This window comes from Solanum dulcamara, chromosome 11 (genome assembly GCF_947179165.1).
Source record: "Solanum dulcamara chromosome 11, daSolDulc1.2, whole genome shotgun sequence".
NCBI classification, from domain to species: domain Eukaryota; kingdom Viridiplantae; phylum Streptophyta; class Magnoliopsida; order Solanales; family Solanaceae; genus Solanum; species Solanum dulcamara.
The window spans coordinates 44,149,087-44,174,556 of record NC_077247.1 but is presented as its reverse complement, the minus strand read 5'-3'; the positions used below and the strand labels follow the sequence as shown (position 1 = coordinate 44,174,556).

At 35.8% G+C, this 25,470-nt stretch overlaps 1 protein-coding gene across 2 annotated transcripts; it reads left to right on the top strand.

Annotated features, from left to right (window-relative positions):
- The first annotated feature begins 322 nt into the window (after window positions 1-322).
- LOC129872905 (cation-chloride cotransporter 1-like) lies at window positions 323-20,545 on the top strand. 2 transcript variants are annotated; one of them, XM_055947855.1, is made up of 13 exons: window positions 323-707; window positions 2,707-2,853; window positions 8,145-8,223; window positions 11,223-11,314; window positions 11,874-11,988; window positions 12,266-12,366; window positions 12,521-12,582; window positions 12,786-13,013; window positions 14,385-14,499; window positions 14,651-14,845; window positions 15,519-15,919; window positions 17,092-17,253; window positions 19,309-20,545. In XM_055947855.1, the coding sequence occupies exons 1-13, from the start codon at window positions 517-519 to the stop codon at window positions 20,385-20,387; spliced, it is 2,967 nt and encodes a 988-aa protein (XP_055803830.1). In that variant the 5' UTR covers window positions 323-516; the 3' UTR covers window positions 20,388-20,545. The 2 variants fall into 2 exon arrangements, with proteins under 2 accessions (XP_055803830.1, XP_055803831.1); XM_055947856.1 differs by lacking the exon at window positions 323-707 and having other exon boundaries at window positions 2,772-2,860.
- Window positions 20,546-25,470: the final 4,925 nt, after the last annotated feature.

Sequence of the window (25,470 nt, the reverse complement as noted above, 5' to 3'; positions counted from 1 at the left end):
AATCAAATACAACTATATTTTTAGTTCCAACAAAATATGAAAAATATTTTATGGTCAGGTGCGTACTACATGGAACAAATCAAATGTAGATTTAATAGGATTATGTTAAAATCCATTTGCCAAAACAATTAAAGTCAAGATGTTATTTTTATTTCAATAAAAAAGGAAATTGTCAACGAGTGTCAAGTTTTTTCTCTCCCATTTCCCCCCACGAAATCTTCGTACCTTCCATTTTGGTCCAAACAGTTACGACTCAGTCAAGAAAACCCCTCATATTTTCCCTCCGTTTCCATTTTTCTCTCCTCTCCCAACCCAAGTTCCAACTTGTCTCCTGTGTCTCCCCCCCTCTCTTTCTCTCTCTCTCTCTACATGTATATATATATATATAAAATCATGAATTGTCAGATCTCTTTCTCTTCATTTCCAATTTCTGCACTGAATCGCAGCTTAAAACCCTTTCCCCCTTTTTCTCGGGTTAACACTCTGTGTTTTGGGTAGTTCAGCTTCGAATTTGGGATGCATTCGAGTCGAAATAGGGAGGGAATGGAAGGTGGAGAAGAGATAGAGATTGCAGATGAAAATGAGTTCCCTTCAGTTATTGGACGAAAGTACAGTCCAGTGGTGGCTCATGACAATGATAGTGCTGTTATTGAGATGACTTCTGTTCGTCCCGGATCTTCCTCTTCTCTCCCTAATCACGATCTTAAGTACTCTCTCTCTCTCTCTCTGAGTGTGTATGTGTGTGTGTCTGTCTGTCTGTCTCTGTCTTCTCGTGTTGACTAGTATGGACTAATACTTACTAATAACTCTTTGTGGGTTTTTATGACACTGAAATGTGAAATCTTTACTTCGTTTTTTTAATCATTTATGAACTCAAGAGCAATTATAGGGACCGTAAGGATTGATAAACCACAAGCTTAGGAAGAACTGTTAAGTTTCGGCCCGGACTTACTTCTACGTGTGGATTTGGGTCAACATTTCTTCCATTTATCAAGTCTGATGTTTTGAGCCTCGGGGTGTGTTCGGTATGAAAGCAAATGTTTTCTGGGAAAATGTTTCTTACTTATTTTTTTGTGTTATTTACGTAAGCAAAAAGTATTATCTTAAAAATATTTGTATATGCATAATCTAGACAAATTATATGGAGTTGGGGGTAAGGGGGTTGAGGGTGATGGGGATGGGGATGGGAGCTATTGGGTGGGGTGAAGATGAGTTGCGTTGGAAGGTGGGAAGGACATAATCTTGTGGAATGCCATTTTGTGGAACTTGTTTTTTTATTTAACTTTCTTTGGGGAAGTCATTTTCATCATATCAGGGAGTTTGTTTTGCTAAAGAAAATATTTTTTTTAAAAGTTCTAACCAACCGAACATAGTAAAATTAGAAAATATTTTCTGGAACATATTTTTCTCTGAACAGAACACACCCTCATGTACATAGTTTGTCTACCATTGTGCTTTCATATAGTCCAATCACTTCGGATGTTGTGGAACTATTTTCTTGTCCATTCTCTCACTTATGTTTTTGAAACTTCATGGGCATAAAAGAACAACTATTTGACGTAAAGTCAATTCTCCTAATAAACTTTGAGCAACTTGAATAATATTAAGTATCTCTCGTCGTCTATTTAAATGTTGGGTATGTTAAAGATTTCATTAGTTTTGCTTATAAAAAATTGCATTATTATGTACGCAGAGTATTTTTTTTATTTTGAAATTGGCAACATGTTATATGAATTTCCATCAGGACCCCCCAAAAGGCCTAGTATATCATAAATACAAATACAGCCCCTGACAAAAACATACAAAGAGGCCAAAAAGTCTAGTAATGATTTTGCATCATCTATGAACTGTTCTTTACACCAAAAATAAAAAAGAGAAATGCAAGAACTCCTGCTCTTCTGGATTGAAGTGCTCTTGCCTTCGAAACATCTTGCATTCCTTTCTTTCCATATTGTCCACCATATGCAAAGAGTATTGGCTCAATTGAAGTTAGTGACATTCATCTATTAAGTTTTTATCAGCTAAATATACTAGTTCAGATTTGCTTCATTTGTGCATTGTAAAGCAGATGCTGGTGCTCTGTAGGAATGCGAAACAAAAAGCTTCATGGTAAAATAGACCCATTAGCTTCCATTTGATAGATCACATTTTAACTCTTTGATACTCACTTAATTGAAATGCGTACGTTCTTTGATTGCTCGAACGTTATTACTTTGGGTTAAGAATATCTCAAAGCTTGCCTATGGATATACTTTTGGATGTTTAATAGCTTTCTCTACAAGTTTACAAGTTTACAAGTTTATGTTTTAGATATTCTCTGCTCCTAAAGAAAAAAAGACACAGGGGCGAACGAAGAATTTAAATTTTATGGGTTTGAAATGCCACTGACCCCCCTGACCATGGTTCAAAATTTAATATTTGTACATACATAGTGACTTTCTTAATTCATGCTACAAGGTTTGAGCCAAAGCTACTGGGTTCGGCTGAACCAGTAGCTAATACTATACATCCGCCCATGGTGCTCAACTGCTTTCTCACATGCTCCAATACTCTGGATAGTTATTATGCCAAAATTGGGAACATCTGCATGTCCACCATATTTTTCACATTAAAGGGTTTGCAGATATCTAGACAAGAATTTGTATTGTCCCTTTCTTTTCTCTTGATAACCATTTCAATCATTATTCTGATTACACCATTTTTCAGGAAAGTTAAAGTAGGTGTCCATCCAAATATGGCATCTGAAGAAAGAGAAGAGTCATTATCCAATCATAGCATCAATGGTCCTCAAAGAGAATCCAAACTTGAATTATTTGGCTTTGATTCTCTAGTAAATATTCTAGGTCTCAAGAGGTAAGAGGTACAAATCCTATGTCTCTTTATTTTCCACAAACTTCTATTTGCTGGTATAATATATTTCAGGAAACTCGTTTTTGCTCACGTCATTCTCTTTTTACTTAATACCTTTCTTGAGATAGTTGCATTTTGACATCATCGGAGTAGATTTTAAGTTTTCTGGTGGGTGATGCAAATTGAACTCAAGACAGAGAAGCCCTTCCATCTATCTAGAATCTACTTATTAGTGCTTTCGGCTAGCATCTCTGTTAGTCCAGCATGCTTCCTTCTCAGAAACGTTTCCTCCAAAGTTCGTCTATCTTTGACTTTCTCAGTCATATCGGGCTCTCAAAAAATCTATCCGCTGATCTTTCTTTTGAATTGATTATTTGAGTCTCCTCATTTGAAGGTTAAAATTTTGATATACAAAGTATTTTGTCTAGCTACAAAGCAACTAGAAATGTACATTAATAGCTTTATATAATGTTCTTTACATATTTTGGTAGGGTAAATGTTTCGTGTTCTTGCTCATATTTCCTGTTATTCATTGTATTGTCAAGATGGAGAGGAGAATGTTCTTTTCCTGGTTGAAATCATGTGAGATTTTAGAAGGCAATGCATGATGTAGATTCAATTGGACTGAAAGAAAAAAATTTGTTGGTAAAATAAATTTAGAATGCAGAAATTGTGTGGGTTTCCCAACGATCTGAGATCAGCCTCAGAAATCAAGGGTTTGATTTGTGGAAGATAGAGGACAACAGGCAACTTTGATCACTGTGTGTTTCAGACGTACTATGTTGGAGAAAGACTATAATTTTCACTATCCAAAATCAGATGGACTTATGACTGACACTAAGTGAATCTTGAAACACTGTGGACAAGTTAAGCAAAATAGTATGTATCTCATATAACAGAGACAATTCATATCCATAATATGGTAATTGTACCATAACAGGAGTATCTCCTTTCCTGTTTGTACTGGCTATGGAAGGTTTTGTCATCTGCTGTATGCAGATGACACCATCATCTTATGTGAACCAAACCAGAACAGGTAACCTACATCAGATTGATATTGGTCCTCTTTGAAGCAGTAGCACGGTTAAAGGTCAGTTAGGGCAAAAGTAGTTTGATACCTGTCAAGGAGGTGCCTTAGATTCAGGGATTGACAAGCATTCATGGGTGTAGAATAGAAGAATTACATACAACCTACCTTGGAATGTCTGTAGGGAGCAAACACAAAGCTTTGGAGATATGGGATGGGATCTTGGAAAAGGCACAAAGAAAGCTAGCAAGATGGAAAGCCCAGTATCTGTCCCTGGGGGGTAGAAAGACTCTAATAAATTCTGTGTTAGACTCTATGCCTACTTATTTATGTCTTTGTTTCCAATTCACGCTAAAGTGGTTAAAAAGTTAGACAGGCTTAGAAGGAATTTCATATGGAAAGGAGGTTAAGAAAGCATGGGATACTTCCTGGTGAAGTGGGATACAATGATACTTAGCAAAGAAAGAGGAGGCTTGGGGGTCAGGAATTTGAAAGTTCAGAACAAAAGCTTGCTAATGAAGTGGTTGTGGAGATATATGAATGAGGAAAGTGCTCTCTGGAAGGAGGTGATTGTGGCAAAATATGGTGAGTTCAATCCATGGTGCTCAGAGTTGGTCTCAGAGCCTTATGGGCTAGGGGGTAGCAAGACACAGAAGATATGGTGGAAGTTGATATCTTCATGCATATGGTCATCTATATGGAGAGAAAACGGTAAATGTTTTGGAGATAGACCCAGCTCCATTCACGAAGTAAAATGGAACTGTTTAGTAGCTTTACTGTTTGGTGTAAACAACTTTGTATAGAGGATGTAGATCAGATTATAAATTTTATAGGAGCTTATAAGTCTGTTTTGGTATTGCTGTAATTCCTTTTTGAAGATGGCCAACATCTCCTTAATGCTGAAGAATTCAATTACCAATTCTCTCAAAAACAAAAAAAAAACAATCAAAATAATACTAGTCAATATATCCCATACACATAGCCCACAAGAGTATCTGGACAAGAGAGTTAACTGAGATTGGACACAACCCAATGGTGAGTCGAGTATAAAGTAAAAAGAACTCAGAGCCTCCATGGAAAGAAGGTGAATAGCTCACCACTGCTGCTGGATAGAATATGCGGAGAATCAAATGTCCGCTGTTGTATCTGCCTCAATATCTGTACGCAAAGTAAGGGAGAGTGAGTCATCTAGACCTAGTAGGCATCCTCGATCTGTCTTTAGAAGCTTGGACTTTTTCTTTACAGTAAACAACACATGCATGATCAATGTGCAACTGTATATGGACTGAGCTATATTGAATTGGGTTAACTCTGTGTCCTAAAGCTAATACTGAGGCTGAAACTGTGCACTTTTGGTGCCTGTCTAATGCAATCATGAGCTTGATACTGATGAGTGATGAGGCTTCAGGCTTCAGGAGACCAATACATGCCGAGCTTAAACCACGAGATAGTCCTACAGTACCGTAGTATAAGACCATGACTGCTAGCAAATACTGATTTGGAACAACACTCGGGGGGATAGCTGGCTCAAATTTGGGAGCATAGAATTGGTCTCCGATCAGGTTAATGGCTCACTCAAGGGAGGATAGAGAAACTGGCCCATGCTCGAAGGCATAAATGATCCACACTAAGAAACATGAAAACTCACCCACATTAGGGAGCATACAGTCCACATATTTATATATGTGGCTTTGGGATGATAGCCCTTACTAGTCCAAGTAATTAAGTAAACATCCACTCTATGTCCATTCCTACATCTTCCATAATGCATCATACACTGTATTACATAATTGTACAGCTTTCATGTTCATGCTCAAAGAATGCAATCAAAACACATGTATTTAAATACACCTGAAGTTGTAATGATGAAATGGCTATGGAGATACAATGGTGAGGAACATGCTCTAGGGAAGGAGGTTATAAAGGCAAAATTTGGTGAAGCATATCTTTGGTGTACAAAGATAGTTACATAACCTTATGGAGTTGGAGTCTGGAGAGCTATAAGGAATCTTTCGCCCCTGATAGAAGCAAATCTCAGACTAAAGGTTGGAGATGGGAACAAGATCCAATTCTGGAAAGAAGCTTGAATTGATCAAGTCCCTCTCATGGATTCTTTCCCAGATTTGTTCACTTTGTGCAACAATCCTGAAGCAAAAGTGATGAGTATGGGTCACCCCAGGGGTGGGATCACTTTAGGAGGCGTATGAATGATTGGAAGTGCACAGAGTGGCATCACTTCTGGAAATATGAACAACTTTTGGGGGCTTAACAACTGACTCAGACAAAATTATCTGGGAGTAAAGCAAAGGATGGATGTTATACAGTTAACAATGCATACAAAAAGGAGGTGACTGACCAAGTTGGGAGATTTCAGTTCCCACGGAGTTATATCCTGAAAAGTCTTTCTCCTATCCAGGTGAAATGTTTCACATGGCCGGTGGTAAAGAGAGCTTGCCTTACAAAAGAAGTGCTACAGAACAAAGGAATGCAACTGGTGTCAAGGTGTTTTCTCTGTAACAAAACAGAGGAAACAAACAAGCATTTGTACCTACATTGCAACTTCACTACTCAACTGTGGACTCTTTCCTTAACCTCACCAGTACTAGGTGGATCATACCTGAACATACAGCTGATTTGCTAAGCTGCTGGATCAGAAGGGGAGGAATTGAAAGCCAAAAGATATGGTGGAGGATTATCCCATCTTGCATCTGGTGGACTGTGTGGAAGTAGAGCAATGGCAGATGCTTTGGAAACATATCTAATTCCACTCAAAAGGTTAAATGGAAATGCATTGTATCTCTATGTTTTTGGTGCAAACAGCAGTGTATAGAGGATATAGATCAACTTGTAGATTTGTTAGGACCTTTATAACTTTTTAGAGGTTGCCAACATACCCTTACTGCTAGGAATACAATTTACCAGTTTCACAAAACAAAACAAAACATGCAATACAACAATATATCAAAGCATATGCAGTGTATAAACTAACTCGGAGCTCAATAGGTTTCTAAATTGTAGTTGCAAACGAGGTTTATGCTCAACAAGTGTCAAAACTTAGCCAACACTTGCTAATCTACTCAAATAATAGTTCGTGGTGTCAAATACACCCAAACAACTTATTACCAAACTTGGCTGGTTTGCTTTATGTGTCTGATTAGTGGTTACAAATGGTTCATGCGTCACTCAACACAACCTTTAGAAAAGAGGATTATTGATATGCAGTAGGTGTTTCTCTACCTTCACAAGGTAGGGAAAAGGCTGCGTACACACCACCATCCCCAGACCCCACTTGTGGGATAACACAGGGTATTATGTTGTTGTAGTATTAGTAGGTGTTTCCTGTGCAACAGTGAGGAAGCAAACTGTACCCCTCTCTTCTTCATTGCCTAGTGACAAATCAGATACCATCACTATTTTTTAATATATTCAGGATACCTTTTGTCATGGCGTACACAGTAAGGGAGCTATTGACCAGCTGGGTGTTGGGGGAATTAGAATATCATCTAGGATGATACCCCTCTCTTCTTCATTGCCTAGTGACAAATCAGATACCATCACTATTTTTTAATATATTCAGGATACCTTTTGTCATGGCGTACACAGTAAGGGAGCTATTGACCAGCTGGGTGTTGGGGGAATTAGAATATCATCTAGGAAGGTTTGGAACACAGTGCATGCCTGTGTTTATTGGCTATTATAGAAGGGAATGAATGCCAGATATTTCAAAGGGAAAACAGGGGTGGTTTCAAGAATTAGCAGGCTTTTATTTTCTGTTGATTAGGATGATGAGATAAAATCTAATAGATAGTTATCCCAGCCAAGAATGGTGTCTGATCGAACCCTAGTTAAGAAAATGCCATGGAGCCTACTCTAAGGAAAATAAACAAAAAAGACAGTAGACTATGGTTTATTATAGAAGCTTGCTTGCTTTAGGTAATTTGGACAGACAGGCATCAATCTTAACGAAAAAGCAGAATCAATTGGTAGAGTTTGATACAAATGTTCTTTTTATGGTCATTTTGGTTTAACATTCTGGATGTATATGGTTTAGACATTTTTTTTTTGGTTTACTAAGCTCCGCTTCTGTTTTGTGGGAGTCTGGATTTTGTACTGAAGTATTCTTCACCTCTTGTTTGCTGTTTGTATGAAATAAAATTGCTTACTTGTCAAAAAACAAAAATGTCCTTAACAACTACTTTCTAACTTCAGTTTTCTCTCAATTTTGTTGGTTAAAATAATGGAGTTCTTATCAATCTTGTTGTTCCAGTATGACAGGGGATCAAATTCCGGCACCGTCTAGTCCAAGAGATGGTGAGGATATAACTCTCACGCTTGAGCAACCTAAGGTACTTGAACTAATTTGTTGAGCATCATTTTGATTTCCTTGAAGCTTTTTGTGTCGATGCACAATTAAGACTGTATCATGTTCATAAAAGTCCTCATGTAGAATTCACTTTCAGTCTTGATTCTTGTGGCCTTCATTTCATCTCCTATGTGTATCTGAATGAATAGTAATGGACAGTAGGCTATGCTATGTCCGTAAAATGGAGGTTATAAGAAGACAAGAGTATAATAGTATTTAGTTTTTCTACTTAGAGTGTTACTATAGAATTGTCAGCTTTAAACTTCCTTATCAAAAAAAAAAAAAAGAGAATCTATTGGAGGTAATTTAAATGTCCTTATAAAAGAAGATCATTTTGGAGGTAATTTAAACTTTAAAAGCTGGTTTGTTACAAGTGGAGAAAAGAAACAGGATATCTTTAGTTTAGCTGTTCCTAGGTTTAGATTAATTGTTCAAGTGGTACAGGTGAGCAGTAGTTTGCTAATTCTTCATTTTTGCTACTATTCTGTGGAGAATTTATCTTAGGTAAGTTATCTTATGTTTCCCTGGGTTATCTGTAGTCCTATTTGTCTCAGGAGTTCAGTTATAAATTGTAATTCAAATAATTGGTTGTATCCTTATTGGAAAAGGATTTTAGTCAGCTCATGAAATAATATGCATCTGGTGTTTAATTCTGTATGGGGAATTTTATTTTGATCTCCCAATGGTTTTCACAGAACCTTTTATTGCATCTTTGGTGCTTTATGCGACCTTAACTGAGGAGGTTATTCCTAGGTAATTCTAGCTTCTTTGGTTTACTGCTTTATTGCAAAGGTGCTTGAATGCTGATGCTTAGTGAATCCCCTCTTATCCTCCATCAGCTATTGTTGGCTCACGCTGAATTTCCTAAAAACCATTCTAGATTCAAATACGTAGCTACTGCTTGGTTCTTTTTGTCATCCCTCTGTCAATCAGCCATTTTGTCTCACACTAACTTCCTAAAGTCTATTCCAGTTCTAGATATGTTGATAACTATGTTGTTGCATTACTCTTTATCTTGTATAGAAGAGGAGGTGTGATTCACATGTTTGTTTCCAATAAGAGAAAGGATAGGTGTGGAACTTATTGATGAGCTTTAGATATGCAGCTAATTGCTTAGTTGCACTTTTCATTCTCTTGCAAAGAAAGCGAGAGTGACTGTCAGATGTTTGTTTCCACAGAGAAAATATAGTTGTGAATTTGTTGATGTATTCATGGTTTCATCGTCACTTGATCATTGTGGTTGGCATGCTTTCTCTGCGGACACCATTTTTCCTTAATAAACAAGCTGAGATTTCAGATTTTGTTGCAAAGATGAAGTTGGTAATCAGAAGAGAATAATAGAACATTCATAAAGGAGAAAACATGAAAGAGATGCTCTCATTCTTATTGAAGGGGTTTTTGGTTTAGTTATAAGAGAAAGTAATCTGTATAAAACTCTGCATTATTATATGGGTTTGGTTACCATTTTTGTTCATGAAATTAATAATACCTACCTAATAACTGCAATGTTTTATCCCGAATTCAAAGTGGAGTAACAATATAAGTGTTATCATATATCACTTTAATGACAACAAGCCCCCCCCTAAAGGCATGTTCGATTTAGTTAACCTTCTCTTATTATCCCTCTCATTTGTATCTAAAAGTAATTTTATTATTGTTTTTGAAATTCTAAGTGATTGAAACATCATAGGTTTCTTGTCACTAAAAAATTTAAAAAATTGATTGGGGAGGGTCGCAAGCCTCTTAATCACACTATCAAGAAATAGAAACAAATGGCTTTAACTTAGAAACTCATGGGAAGAGGTGTTTCCTGATTCAGATGATGACATTCTTCTTATGTCGTGCTCACACGAGGATTCCAGGCCTTGTTGTGGTATTGGTATACAAACCCTCACAGAAATCATGAAAGACTCAAACAGATGTAACTGTCACAAGTAATACATGTCACAATGCTTCTCTTTTCCCGGACGTTGTTGGTGAATGCACAAGGAGTAGTTTCTTAGTAAAAAAGAAGTGAGACAAGAGCAAAAAATGAGGGAATGCATGAAGATTCACATTTTACCCTGTACATAGTTAACTCTATATTACATAAGTCATAACTGATATTTTTTTTTTGAAACTAATCATAACTGATATTTACACTTAACTATTTAACAAATTCTAGCTTCTTTTGCTGCTTTTACTATCTTGCTTTTGGACATACTATATGTGACACGAGATACTTCTTATGTACTTACCTACATAATTAACAGTTAAAAACCCTTCTAATTTGTTTTTTGAAGAATATTCTTTGAAGAACTTTTTTGAAGAAAGAAGTTTGTGAAAGATAAACGTGTTTGGATATCTGCAATTTTTTGATGTTAGGTGAGCGGAAGGAGATTTTTTTGGGTTAAAAAGGTGTCTAAAGGCACTTCTCTTACCTGAAAGTTTTAAAAAGAATTCCTAAATTTTTTGTGAACAACTTTAATAATAAGCTTGTAGGATTTGTTTACACGTCTGAAGAATTCCCACATCCAAGCACATCCTGGATATTGGTTATGTGTGCATTTGTATTCCATAGAAGATTTTTTTGGTTCAGAAATGTAAATCTTTGCATCCTACTATAGTGAAACACAAAATTTTAACATTGTTATAGGTTATCTACCCTCTCTCTTGCGTGTTTCCCCTCCGATTCTAGCTTCTTTTGTTGAGTTTACTTGTGGAGTTACTTTTTCCTGCTGAATACTGAACACCATGTAATATAGAGTTGTATATATCTGCAGTTTCCTGTTCAATCTTCATTTAATTTTCACCTTGTTATCTCCTATGCCGTCGATTTGTCTTATATAAACCTTCACATGTACTTTTTATCTTGTGCATCAACATTTAAAAGTAAGACGTTGAATAAGCTTGGATGTACCTGACCAGTTAATTTTGTAATGATGGGTTGTATAATGAAGCTCTTGAGTGCATTTTTAACATTTCTATATGTGAAATTTGAAGCCAACTGCTGATAAATCTGGCACGCTGATGGGAGTGTTCATGCCATGCTTGCAAAATATTTTGGGGATCATCTACTACATTAGATTTTCTTGGTAAGTTTGCTTACTATCTAGTGTATCATGTGATTTCTGTCAAAATCTTTTATGGTTAAAGTTATCATGCCTTAATAAAAGTGGACCAGTTCTGTATTCCTAAAACCGGCACCTCAAGGACTATGGTGAACCTGCTTTTCAGTTTCAATACTACACATTTTGCATGTAATACTTGCGTCTTGCTGGTTTCTCTAACTATCTGGAAGTTTGGTGGGTGATAAAACAAGTAAGTCTACATAACTATAGTACCAATCAGCTCTTCTCATTACTCCAGAAAGGTGTGGGTTATATTGGTATCATGAAATGCTCATTCTGATCTGCTCCTGCCCCCACCTTTGACAATCTCCTCATATAGAAATTAATTATTGTGAGTAGAGATAGAAGAGGAGAAAAGTTATCTTCGGGTAAGATGAGGAAGTGAAAGGGAACGGGAAAAGGGAACAAAGAGCAAATGCTCCCACCACCTTTGATCTACTAGTGTTAGTTTGATGATATTCGTTCTCACTCCAACTCGAAATAATCACTCTATTTGCATTGGTTTGTTTTGTGGATGCTGCAGGATTGTTGGTATGGCTGGCATTGGCGAGTCATTGTTGCTGGTTGTGTTCTGTGGATCATGTACATTCCTGACCACAGTGTCATTAAGTGCTATTGCAAGCAATGGTGCCATGAAGGTGGGAAAAAATTTCATTAGATACAACTTCTGTGCAGATTAAAAGGATAGATTTTCAATGTTGGTTCCCAGTATAACAAGCTTGCATTGATATGTGTATCTCTGTTGCCCAACATTGGCTAGACACTAATATGGTTGAGTTCTGGCTCTGCCATTCCATCTCATCTAAAAACTTAACCCGTTGGAGACAGCATATTTAATTACTTAACTATGTGTTCAGCGATCTCTTTGTAGCTTATTTGGTTGGTGATATCCTAGATTTGTTTTCTCTAATCTAGGGTGGTGGCCCGTACTATCTCATTGGTCGTGCATTGGGTCCAGAAGTTGGTGTCAGCATTGGGCTCTGTTTTTTCCTTGGGAATGCAATTGCTGGTGCAATGTGAGTATACACCTGACGTTATATTTTTGTATGAAGGAACTACTAACTTAGCAGGTGGTGCCAATGTAGGTTAAGTTGCTTTCATCATTTCAAACTATGTATCTACAAAAAGAATTTGTGTTGATGTCTGCTCTTATATGTGCCTGCCGGTTAGGTATGTACTGGGAGCTGTAGAGACCTTTCTAAATGCTGTACCAAGTGCTGGCATCTTTAGAGGTATTCCTTAAATGAGATTGTACTTTTATGATTTAGAAAAAGGGTTTGGCTGTCGTCTGTACTTTTACCATAAAACCATCTGATATCCTCCCTGGCTTTATCATAACATTGATACAAGTAACTTATTGTTGATTTTTGATGGATAGTACTGTATCATTTTTGAATTCATTTGTATATCTGAACTTCATTTGTCATTGATGCAGAAACTATCACACGAGTTAATGGCACAGATATTGCAGAGCCCATTACAAGTCCAAGTTTGCATGACCTGCAAATTTATGGGATTGTCGTATCTATTCTTCTCTGCTTTGTCGTTTTTGGTGGAGTAAGAATGATCAATCGCGTTGCACCTGCATTTCTTGTCCCTGTTTTATTCTCATTGCTTTGCATATTTGTCGGCGTCTTTTCTGCGAGGCATGATCGTCCAGCAGGTTTATGTTGTCTATGCCTTGTTCTTATTCTTTCCTGTCTTACTCTTTTCCTGTCTTCTTTGAGAGGTTCTTGAAAACTTTGTGTGTTATTCTTGTGTGCTACACACTTTCCTTGCATACTCCCTCTCTTTCATTTTATGTGACACTCTTTCAGTTTTTAGTTTGTTCCTGAAAGAATGACAACTTTCTAGATTTGGAAACTCTGTAACTAGAAACTTCCCATTTTACTCTTAATGACATGCTCTTATAATCACAAAATTGTCATGGCATGTTTAAGACCACGAGTTCTCAAGTACTTTTGGTATGTGACAAAAGTTCTACTTTCTTTCTTTATGTAAAATGAAACCGAGGGAGTAAAAATTATTTAAGAGCATGCTTGACATTGATGGTGATGGTAAAGGGTCTTCTTTGCTTCTTGTTTTATAGATTCTTGACCACATTCATCAGTTCACTCTGTTAATGGAGTCTATGTTTGCTGGTATTATTGAAATGGTCTTTAATTCTTGATCCCAATTTGATATCTCAACCTCGGGTATTTTCACTATTTTATGTTGCTTTAGTGATGACCCTTCAGTTGTTCGTACGTCGATCTAGTTAATTTTATTATCTTGAGGCCATCATGGAGTATGGTAAGGTCGAACATTGTGTTTCTTTTTCCTTTGAAGAATTGTATCTTTGAAGTCATATATAGAAGTCAAGGGCTACATATTACTGATAATAAAAGGCTGTAGAATACCAATTAATTACTGGTTTTGCTAATAAGAATAATGACTCCTAAGAGCTATAACTCCAAGCAAAATAAAGCTGACTTGGAAAGGCAATCAAATAACATCAAAATCATAAAAATACTAGGAAAAAACTAGATAAAATTACCCAAAAAAGGTCTCAACTGTAGACAGAGAAATGCCTTGGCTACAGTAACAGCTTTGCTACACGAATGTGAATTGTAAACTTTGCATGGTGCTTTTGTGAATAATTCTTTATTTGCTTCCTCTATTCCTGCATCATTTGCATTTTATGAGAAAGCATTTGTGTGCTACTTTACATATGATTCATTTGTTAAATTATAACTTGAAAAGGCAAGGGAGGAATGCGTTTTCTGAAATTGAAGCGTGTGAATGTTGATTCACTAATTTCTTCTTCCTCTAGTGGGATGGATTCCTGTGTCACGATATTTTGAGGGCTGGTATAAAGTAAAACTGATTTAATTTTACTGAATTATCACTTTGTTGATTTTAGTTAATCCCAAAGGTATGAGCAAAAGTGTTACGTATGTCTGTTCTCCCTGAAGTTTTAATACTCAAGGTTTTCATTTCTCTATACATGTACATGTGACACCACCTTTTTATTCTGTTGCTATGCATGGTACAGTCGGGATCACAGGGTTGAATTTGGAATCTTTCAAAAATAACTGGGGATCTGCTTATCAGATGACTAATAATGCTGGAATTCCAGATCCCAATGGAAAAATATACTGGAATTTTAAGTAAGGCATGCAATTATTTTTATTGGTTCCTTCATTTTACACTATCTTTTTGCTAGGATTAGATATTCGTTCTTCATTATGCCGTTTACTTCTGTGTGCGTAACTAAGCATTTCGAACCAGGTCTAACTTTTGTTTCCTTCTCCATGTTAGTGCATTGGTAGGTCTCTTCTTCCCTGCTGTGACCGGGATCATGGCAGGTTCAAACCGTTCGGCATCTCTAAAGGACACTCAACGTGCAATTCCTGTTGGGACGTTAGCTGCAACTTTGACTACTACCGGTTTATATCTGGTTTCCGTGCTACTATTTGGAGCTGTTGCAGCTAGAGATAAGCTTTTGACTGACAGGTAAATATGAACTTGTGAAGTACTTTATGATACATCATCATACTTCTGGTGCTGTCCTTGTTCTTATCTACACATTGCATTTTTAAATGGTCTGTTTTTTTTAAAATGATTGTTGAGTATATTTGGTGGAGAAAGATATAGCAACAACAACAACAACACCAATTCTACCTCAACTCCAAGCAAGTTGAGATCGGCCATATGGATCCGTCCTCTCTGGCCTTGTCACTCCATGCAGTGCAATTTCTAACTTTACCTTTCTAAATTGAGTTGGGGTGGGGAGGGGGTTAAGAATCTTAAGACATCTCTTCTTCTAATAAAGTTGAATCGTCAAATTATTAAGACACTTTGTTTTTTTTTAAGTTCTAAAACTCAGTTTAGAGCTTGATATGATATTTTTAAGAGGAAGACCTCTCTGTAGTCTCTCCATATTTGACCATATTTGTTGGGAGGGAAAAAGAGGAAGGTATGAGGTGAGGAAGTAAAAAAGGAAAGGTAAAGGTTATTTCCCTTACGCAGCAATTGCAAATGATGACATTCTACCTGAAACTGCATCTAATTCTTCATTTTGTGTGGAATATTATTTCAGGCTGCTTAATGGTATTCAGTTCACTGATCAGTTAAAACTTAAATTGGTATTCACTGCATTACTGAAAGTCTGAAACTATTTGTGCAGGTTATTGACTGCTACAGTTGCCTGGCCATTTCCGGCTATTGTTTATGTTGGTATAATCCTCTCAACCTTGGGGGCAGCCCTTCAAAGCCTGACTGGTGCTCCGCGTCTCCTTGCAGCAATTGCAAATGATGACATTCTACCTGTTCTTAACTATTTTAAAGTGGCAGATGGACATGAGCCTCATGTAGCTACTCTCTTCACTGCCATCATCTGCATTGGTTGTGTTGTAATTGGGAATCTAGATCTCGTCTCACCTACTTCAACAATGTTTTACCTCGTATGCTATGCTGGCGTGAACTTATCCTGCTTCCTTCTGGATCTGTTAGATGCTCCCAGCTGGCGACCTCGGTGGAAATTTCACCACTGGAGCCTCTCTCTTGTTGGAGCATTACTTTGTATAGGTATCTTCTTAGCTGCAGCTGTTGAACCACAGTTATATTTTCCTAATTATTGATAATGTAGATGGAAACAACTAAATCATTAATTCTAATGGGGATCTCATGGACTGTGTAAGGGCCAAAGGATTTATATAAGGGTCTTGACTTACTTTCCCATTTGCTTAAGGTTTTGGGTTGAATGCTCAGATTCTTTCACATTGTATCAGAGTTGAAATCTATTATTAACACTCATAAGTCTGTTAAAGTTCACGCGTGAACCCAAAATCAGGTTATACATGAGGGAAGGTATTAGAGTGATAAATTTCTCCTACATAGGTTGTGTAAGGGGTTCACAAGATATTCTGAAGGTTTATACATGTCTTTATATTTGTTTTTTGACTAAAATATTATGAAGAAAGTTTAATTCTAAGCGATTTACTGGTCGAAAATTATGGATTCGCTCAATTTATAAGTTTTGAACAATTTTTTTCTTTCCTAAAACGTTTCTCTTGGCATTTTTTTATCAGTCCTTAGCATTTCATGATGGTGTGAAATGTTCATGGCTTCCTTTAACCACCACTCCCCTCCGTTTTTATGGATACTTATCCTAAATCAAATGTCCCTATGGTCACTGTCACTTCCCATACTTTTTTTTTTCAGTCTTAGCATAACAAATTAGACAGGGATCTTAGTTATATCCTCGTAGCTCTTCCTTCCTTTACTTCTTTATTGGTGTTGTGTGAGTCATACTTCCAGAGTCCTGCTCATCCTTTTTGTTTGAGAACCTTGTGAATGACCTTGTTGCTCTCCCTTTCTGCTTCATATACTGTAGCATATGGGCTGGCTTCAACTCGCAGTATTTGTTATGTATTGATATGTCATTCTTGCTTGGGCCGGTAATCTTTGCCAAGAGAAGATACTTCATTTCGTTGAGTGGCACTTCCAAGATTATCAATCTTCTTCATGTTTTGTGACCTTCATTTGCTAAACTAGACTTTACACCTCCCAATCTAAAGATTGATTCAAATAGTAAAGCCGCTGTAGTTTGCCTTCCTATAATTTATCCTATATTTGCACTTTTTGCTTTGTAGTTGGCTAGAATAGGCTATGGGACAAACTATAGAGGTGGTCGCCATACCTTGAAATTAATGTTTTCACTCGTCTGATATGTTATTTTTTCTACTCTTCATTTACAGTGATCATGTTTTTGATTTCTTGGGCATTCACTATTGTATCACTAGCCCTAGCAAGCCTCATATATTATTACGTTAGTATCAAGGGGAAAGCAGGAGACTGGGGTGACGGTTTTAAGAGTGCATATTTTCAGCTTGCTCTTCGCAGTTTGCGATCTTTGGGAGGTATGTAGGAGTATCTTTGTATAATTTACACAGCTCGGATTCTTTTGTACTGCTCTTTTCTTAATTTCTCAGAACTCACTGTTTCCTCCCCTGTTGTGTCTTCTATATTTGGGCAAGATTGAGTGAGGGAAATACAAAAGTTAAGATTTTCACTGAAGGAGCCATAATGTCCTCATTGTGATAGGTTTTTCTTTTCTAATATATTGTATTGTGGAACTGCATTTTGTTTTGTTTCCAGATCATTATGTTGCATTTTGGTTCCATTTGATATAAAAGTTCAATTTTTACGAGGAGAGAAATATGAAAGGACATGTGAAACTCTCACCACCTCTCATTTAGTTGTTGGTAAAGTTAGGACAACTATGGTACTTTGCATATACTTAGCTTATGTGTGAAAAATCTCTTTCTTTGTTTTTTTTTTAAAAAACTTGTGACCTGTCAACTCCCCCGCAAAAAAATTGAAATAGAGGGAATACTTATTTGAAGGGTCAGTTTTGTTATCTCTTTCCTTATTAGTAACCTTTTAAGGAACTTAGTGCTATGTCCGTTTAGGCTAACCATAGAAGTAGACCTTCCTCCGAGTCCGAGGCTGCAACTTAAGAAATTACATCAATACACCTTTTTCTCTTAAGATGCATTAGTGAAACTGTGAAGCCTCAGCTCGCTTACTTTGTAGTGGTTACAATAACCTTTCACCCAAAAAACATGCTAGGAAAACTGTACTTTCTGATAAGAAAAACTTTGAGAGGTTTCAGATATAATTTAGCTCATAATTTGAACAAGAAAATGAGTGACACCACAATAACTGGAAAAAACAGAGGAAATATTAGTGATTAGACAAGAGCAGAAATGTCTTTTTTGGTATAGTTTTTGCTGTAAAGTAAGGAAAGGAACTCTATGTATGCATATTAGAGCAAGAAGGGGTATTATTGTTTGTAATGTTGCTAAAGTAAATAGTTAGTACCTGTAGTTTAGCCGGCATTATATCTATCTCAGCTGAGGTACAAAAGAGTTGGAGGCCTAAATTCGTGAATCATAATTCTGTCTCTGGGACCCACTTTTACCATAATACACCAATGATACATCATACTTCTGTTTTGGAGATGGTGATCATTTTGTTACCTATTTGTTTCTGCTCTAATTCTTGTTCGTTGGGCAAATTTATAAATTCTAGCTAGCTAATTAGCAGCATGCAGATTAGATGACTTTTATGTTTTGTGTACAGGCATGGTATATTTATTGGTTACTCGCAGTAGAATTCTGAAACATGGATTTTGGCATCATATAATTTCTGTCCTATGAAATTTATGAATTAGCACCTTTTAAAAAGATTCAAGCGGATCAGTTTGAGTTATTCTTTAGCCATTTCTGTTCTCCATGTAGACACTGCATGGTTGGTCCTACTGCTATGGAGGGCACAAATGAACTTCTAAGAATGATTAGCTGAATTTGATATAATATAAGTTTTAGGCTAAATACATGGACTGCTTAAATTTGCTATTAAATATCATTTAGATGCTCGAACTATGACATGTTCCAATTGAGCACTTAAACACATGATAAAGTGTTCCTATTAGATACTTCTAGCTCATATTTTGAAAAAGTTTCTGCGTGTGTTCACAAGCGTCCATTATGTAGATAATTATATAAAATATGCATTATTCTTTAATCATACACATCAACATCGATTGGAACATTCATGAGGAATATGTATGAATATATTGGCTATTACTTGTTTAATAATGGAAAGGAGTGTGTATGAATATATTGGCTATTACTTGATTCAAAAAATAAGAGTGTATATCCGGTATAAATAAACTTTAAATGGGAAGCCTTCTTTTTTACTTCACTTTTGTATGGTTATTGGAATAGACTGCTGCATCGCTAGAAATGCACATACTTTCCCTGAGTATTTGTAATGCATCAATTTATTAATTGTACAAAACAGAAATTGAAGACTTTGCAACTTTATCGTTCAGGAATTTCTTTTCTTGGTTCACTATGTAAGATTTTATATTTGTATGATCTTATTTAGACATTTAATTGCATATGCAGCAAACCAGGTTCATCCAAAAAACTGGTATCCAATCCCGCTTGTATTTTGTCGTCCGTGGGGCAAGCTACCAGAAAATGTTCCGTGCCATCCAAAGCTTGCCGACTTTGCCAACTGCATGAAGAAAAAAGGCAGGGGAATGTCCATCTTTGTCTCTATTATCGACGGAGACTACCATGAACGTGCTGAGGATGCTAAGGACGCTTGCAAGGAACTAAGTACCTATATCGATTACAAGCAATGTGAAGGTGTAGCCGAGATTGTTGTTGCCCCCAACATGTCCGAAGGCTTCAGAGGCATTGTTCAGACTATGGGTCTCGGAAATCTCAAGCCAAATATAATTGTTATGCGATACCCTGAGATTTGGCGACGTGAAAATTTAACTGATATTCCTGCTACCTTTGTTGGTATAATTAATGACTGCATTGTTGCAAACAAGGCTGTTGTCATTGTCAAGGGTCTAGATGAATGGCCAAATGAGTATCAAAGACAGTATGGTACCATCGATTTATACTGGATAGTGAGGGATGGTGGTCTTATGCTTCTACTCTCTCAGCTCCTTCTTACAAAAGATAGCTTTGAGGGCTGTAAGATACAGGTGTTCTGCATTGCAGAGGAAGATTCTGATGCAGAGGGATTGAAGGCTGATGTAAAGAAATTTCTTTATGACCTCCGGATGCAAGCTGAAGTTATTGTCATTTCAATGAAGTCATGGGAAGCTGAAGGGGAGCAGCAAGAATCTGTTGAAGCATTCAGTGCTGCACGTCGGAGAGTTGCTAGTTACTTGGGAGAAATGAAAGAGCAAGCAGAGAGGGATAGGACTCCTTTGATGGCTGATGGAAAGCCTGTTTTTGTTGAAGAGCAACAAGTAGAGAAATTCCTTTACACCACTCTAAAGCTGAACTTAATGGTACAGAAATACTCGAGAATGGCTGCAGTCGTGCTCGTAAGCCTACCTCCTCCACCTCTCAATCATCCTGCAACCTTCTACATGGAATACATGGACCTACTGGTTGAAAATATACCGAGACTCTTGATCGTTCGTGGATATCATAAAGATGTTGTCACTTTATTCACATAGTTCTTGTTCATATACTTGTGTATTTTTGTTGCTTTAGGTGAAAACTCCCAATTTATTTGCTTTCACATCTTTTTCTTTTTTCCTTTTTACTGCCCCTTCACAACCAAGAGGGGTATACAATTGTATAATTCATTCTATTAAGAGGAATTCTGGATTAAGTTTTGTTATCCATGAGAACTCAAGTGGATTATTTGCTTAGGCAATAGTAGTAATATTTCTCATCCTATATCTAATACTCCTTCCGTTTCAATTTGTTTGACCTACTTTCTTTTTTAGCTCGTTTAAAAAATAATGACTCTTTTTCTTTATAACAACTTTTTAATTTCACATTTAAACATGACATATTTAAAACCACAAGATTAAAGAATATTTTAATACATTTGATATAATTTTAATTTGAGATTACTAAATTCAAAAGTTTTTATTTTTATTTTATTAAACACTGTGCCAAACAAATTTAGGCTAAATAAATTGAAATGGAGTATGATAATGGTAAATTGTCAATCTTTTGATGATATATGATACTCACTCTTATGTCCTCAATGATCTTATCAACAAGCAGAAGTCCAGATTTGCGCGGAAAGGTCAAATGCTACAAGGATGGATTTGTTCCTTTTTCAAACCAAGTAGGATTAAAATAAATATTTATTAATAGTTAGTTGTTATAAAATAAATTAAGCAAATTAAGAATAAAGGAGAAAGAAATAGTAAGAAAAAAGAGAGTATTGAGAGAATTCAGAGTATATCGTGTATATTTTATATTGCAAAGATATGACCATTTTTATAGCCGAAAAGGAGAACAAATTGTGGGCAACTTGCCTAGTGGGTCTCACAAAGTGGAATATCCACTTTCATAACACTTTTTTTTGGATGTCCACGTGTAATGTGCCTCGTTAAAAACTTTACAAGAAATAATATACATAGTTATCTTGAACACCCATAGATGTTATGCCTTGTTAAAACTTTACTAGGAAAAATCCAGTGGAAAAAAGCCTAATGAAGAAAAAAAGAGTACACACATTTGGTAATACGCCTTGAGTGCTGCCTCATTAAAAACCTTATCAGGAAAAATCAGTGGGACAAAACCTTAGAGTACAACGTGTATTTTACTCCCCCTGATGAAAACTTCATTTGATATTTTGGAGACGACGAATTCCAATCTTATATCTTAGCTTCTTAAAAGTTGATGTTGGTAATGCTTTTGTGAATAAATCTGCAAGATTATCACTCGAACGAACTTTTTGTACATCAATATCACCATTCTTCTGGAGATCATGTGTGAAGAATAATTTTGGTGAAATATGTTTCGTTCTGTCTCCTTTTATGAAATCATCTTTCAATTGAGCTATGCACGCGACATTGTCTTCGAATATAACTGTAGGTACTTTAACATCATTTTCTAGGCCGCATCTTTCTTTGATGAACTGTATCATCGATCTCAACCACACACATTCTCTACTTGCTTCATGAATTGCTATTATTTCAGCATGATTTGAAGAAGTAGCAACAATAGACTGCTTTGTAGATCACCATGATATAGCAATTCTTTCGTGTGTAAATAGATAGCATGTTTGAGATCAAGCTTTATGTTGGTCTGATAAATAACCTGCAACCAATAAGGCCTGCACAACCTTTGTTAGTATAAAACAAACCCATATCAATGGTACCATTTATGTATTGCAAAATATGTTTGATAACGTTCCAATATCTTCGCGTTGGGGATGAACTATACCTTGCCAACAAATTAACAGAAAATGTTATATCAGGCCTGATTGCGTTAGCAAGATACATAAGTGCACCAATAGCACTAAGATATGGTACTTCAGGACCAAGAAGTTCTTCATTCTCTTCTAGAGGTCGAAATAGATTTTTATCCACTTTAAGTGATCGAACAACCATTGGAGTACTTAATGTATGTGCTTTGTCCATGTAAAATCATTTAAAGATTTTTTCAGTGTAGGCAGATTGGTGGACAAAGACCCTGTCTGCTAAATATTCAATTTGCAGACCTAGACAAATTTTTGTCTTTCCAAGGTATTTCATCTCAAATTCTTTCTTTAGATATTCAATCGCCTTTTGGACCTCTTCAGAGGTTCCAATGAGATTTATGCCATCAAAATAAACGACGAGTATAACAAACTCTGATTCTGTTTTCTTAATAAAAACACATGAACAAATGATATCATTTATATAACCTTCATTTATCAAGTACTCATTAAGGAGATTATACCACATACGTCCTGATTGTTTCAGATCATATAATGATCTTTGCAATTTGATTGAGTATATTTTCCGAGACTTAGTACATACTTTAGGCAATTTTAATCCTTCTGAGATTTTCATGTAATTTCATTATCAAGCGAACCATATAGGTAAGCTGTAACTACATCCATTAGATGTATTTCAAGATTTTTATGTATAGATAGACTGATGAGATATCAAAAAGTTATTCCATCCATAACAGGTGAATATGTTTCTTCATAGTTGATTCCGGGTTTTGAGTGAATTCTTGTGCAATAAGGCGTGCCTTGTATCTTATAATTTCATTTTTCTCATTTCGTTTTCGCACAAAAATCCATTTATAGCCAACTGATTTTACACATTTAGGGGTTTGGACTACAGGTCCAAAAACCTCACGTTTAGCAAGTGAATCTAATTCTGATTGAATTGTCTTTTGCCATTTTGGCCAATCACATCTACGTCAAGATTTAGGCTCAAGACTTTCACTATATTGCATGAGGTTAAGTGCAACATTATATGCAAAAATATTATTAATCCTGATTTTTGATCGATCTAAATTTATCTCATTATCGGTAGAACTTATTGAAAGTTCTTTATTAACTTGAGTCTCGGTTTCACTGATTTCTTCAGAAATATCAAGATTACTCAAATCTTGACCTTCTTTAAGAGGTTCTTTTGTAGTATCATTTTTATAATTTCTTACGCTTCTCTTTCTAGGATTTTTATCTTTTGAACCCAATGACCTACCACGTTTCAGGCATTTTTGGGATTCAGAAGCTATGATACTAGTAGATGGTCCTTTTGGGACATCAATTCGGATAAGCATATTCACTGTATTGATATGTGACTTAGTTAACCGTTTTAAATCAAGAAATGCATTTGTCATTTAATTTGCTATTTTCTGTAAGTGGATGATCTTCTGGACCTCCTGCTCACATGTGCGGGTACGTGGATCAAAATGAGATAGTGATGAAACTTTCCACGCAATTTCTCTTTTTTCTCTTTCGGGATCCTTTTTCTCTCCCTCTAATTGCGAAAATATTATTTCATCAAACCGACAATCTGCAAATCGAGTAGTAAATAAGTCTCATGTCAACAGTTCAAGGTATCGAATTATGGAGGGTGAGTCAAACCTAACATATATGCCCAACCTTCAAATTATGGAGGGTGAGTCTACAGGCACGTATGCCGTACAACCAAAAATTCGTAGATGGGCTATTTTGGCTTATGACCAAATATTAATTGTGACGGATACTATTTATTATAATTTATCGGTCTAAAATGTACAAGTGCTGCTGCATGTAGGATAACATAACTCCAAACAGTAATCGACAATTTTGTCTTCATTAGTAGAGGTCTTGCTATCAATTGTAGGTGCTTAATAAATGACTCTGCAAGGCCATTTTGAGTATGAACATGAGCAACATGATGTTCAATTTTTATCTCAATTGATAAGTAATAATCATCAAAAGTTTAGGATGTAAATTCTCCAACATTATCAAGACGAATAGCCTTAATTGGATAATCTGAGAATTGCGCTCTTAATTTTATTATTTGTGCTAACAACTTCACAAATGCTAGGTTGTGAGATGATAAGAGGCACACATCAGTCCATCTTGATGATGTATCTATTAGGACCATAAAATATCTAAACAATCCACTAGGTGGATGAATAGGTTCATACATATCCCCATATATACGCTCTAAAAAGGCAGGAGATTCGATGCCAACCTTCAGGATTGATGGTCTAGTAATTAATTTACCTTGATACCAAGCAACATATGAAAATTCATCAAATCGTAAGAATCTTCAGGTTCCTTAACGGATGTCCAGTTGAATTTTCAAGAATTCGTCTCATCATTATTAATCTAGGATGACCTATTTGGTCATTCTATAGCACAAATATATTTAGATCAGTAAACTTCTGCTTTACGATCAAATGTGCTTCAATTGCACTAATTTTTGCACAATATATGCCAGACGACAACGTTGGTAATTTTTTCAAAATATATTTTTGGCATGAGACACTCTTGGTTATAGCAAGGTATTCAGTATTAATTTCATTTAGTTTCTCAACATGAAATTCATTTCTGCGGATATCTTTAAAACTTAACAAGTTTCTTTGGGATTTAAAAAAAAATATTGCATCTTCTATAACAATATTTGTCCCCTTAGGCAGAAATATAGTAGTTCTTCCAGAGCTTTCAATAATTTTTGAATTGCCAGAAATTGTAGTAACATTTTCTTTTCTTCTAAGAAAGTAGAAAAAATATTTCTTGTCTTTAAAAATGACATGAGTCGTTCCACTATCAATTACACAAATATCCTCGTGATTGATCATTGATCCAAATAAAATTTAAGACATATCTATATTTTTCTTCAAAAGGAAATAAGGTAAATGTTATAATTTAAACATGACTCATTATACAAATTTTATTTATTTACATGAATTAAAAAAATATAAAACATATTATTGAGTATAGACAAATAAAAAGAAAATTATTTAAATATTATTAGGTTTATCAATATTCACATTTTATTCTGGAAAATTAAAGAAATCAATTACATCCAGATGCATAAGTTCAATATTATCTACAAAGATAAAGTTTGTCTCTAGATTATTTTTTGCCCTCTTCAAGGATGCCTGATATAATTGAACTAGACGTTTTGATAACCGACAGGTCCGTGACCAGTGCCCCATACCTCCACATATATGACATATACTTTCTGAATTTTTATATTGCTGATCATTTCTCGATGCCAGCCAAGCATCATTATTATAAATTTTTAATCGACCACAACCACACTGGGGCCATAACTTCTTTCTCGTTGGTTATAGTTT

What these genes read in the sequence shown, in the direction of transcription:
- LOC129872905 (XM_055947855.1), top strand. Translation starts at nt 517, where the DNA reads ATGCATTCGAGTCGAAATAGGGAGGGAATGGAAGGTGGAGAAGAGATA. An exon ending in CAAGCAATGGTGCCATGAAG is followed by an intron (nt 11,989 to 12,265) that starts GTGGGAAAAAAT and finishes TCTCTAATCTAG; the next exon opens with GGTGGTGGCCCGTACTATCT. An exon ending in TGGAGCATTACTTTGTATAG is followed by an intron (nt 15,920 to 17,091) that starts GTATCTTCTTAG and finishes CTTCATTTACAG; the next exon opens with TGATCATGTTTTTGATTTCT.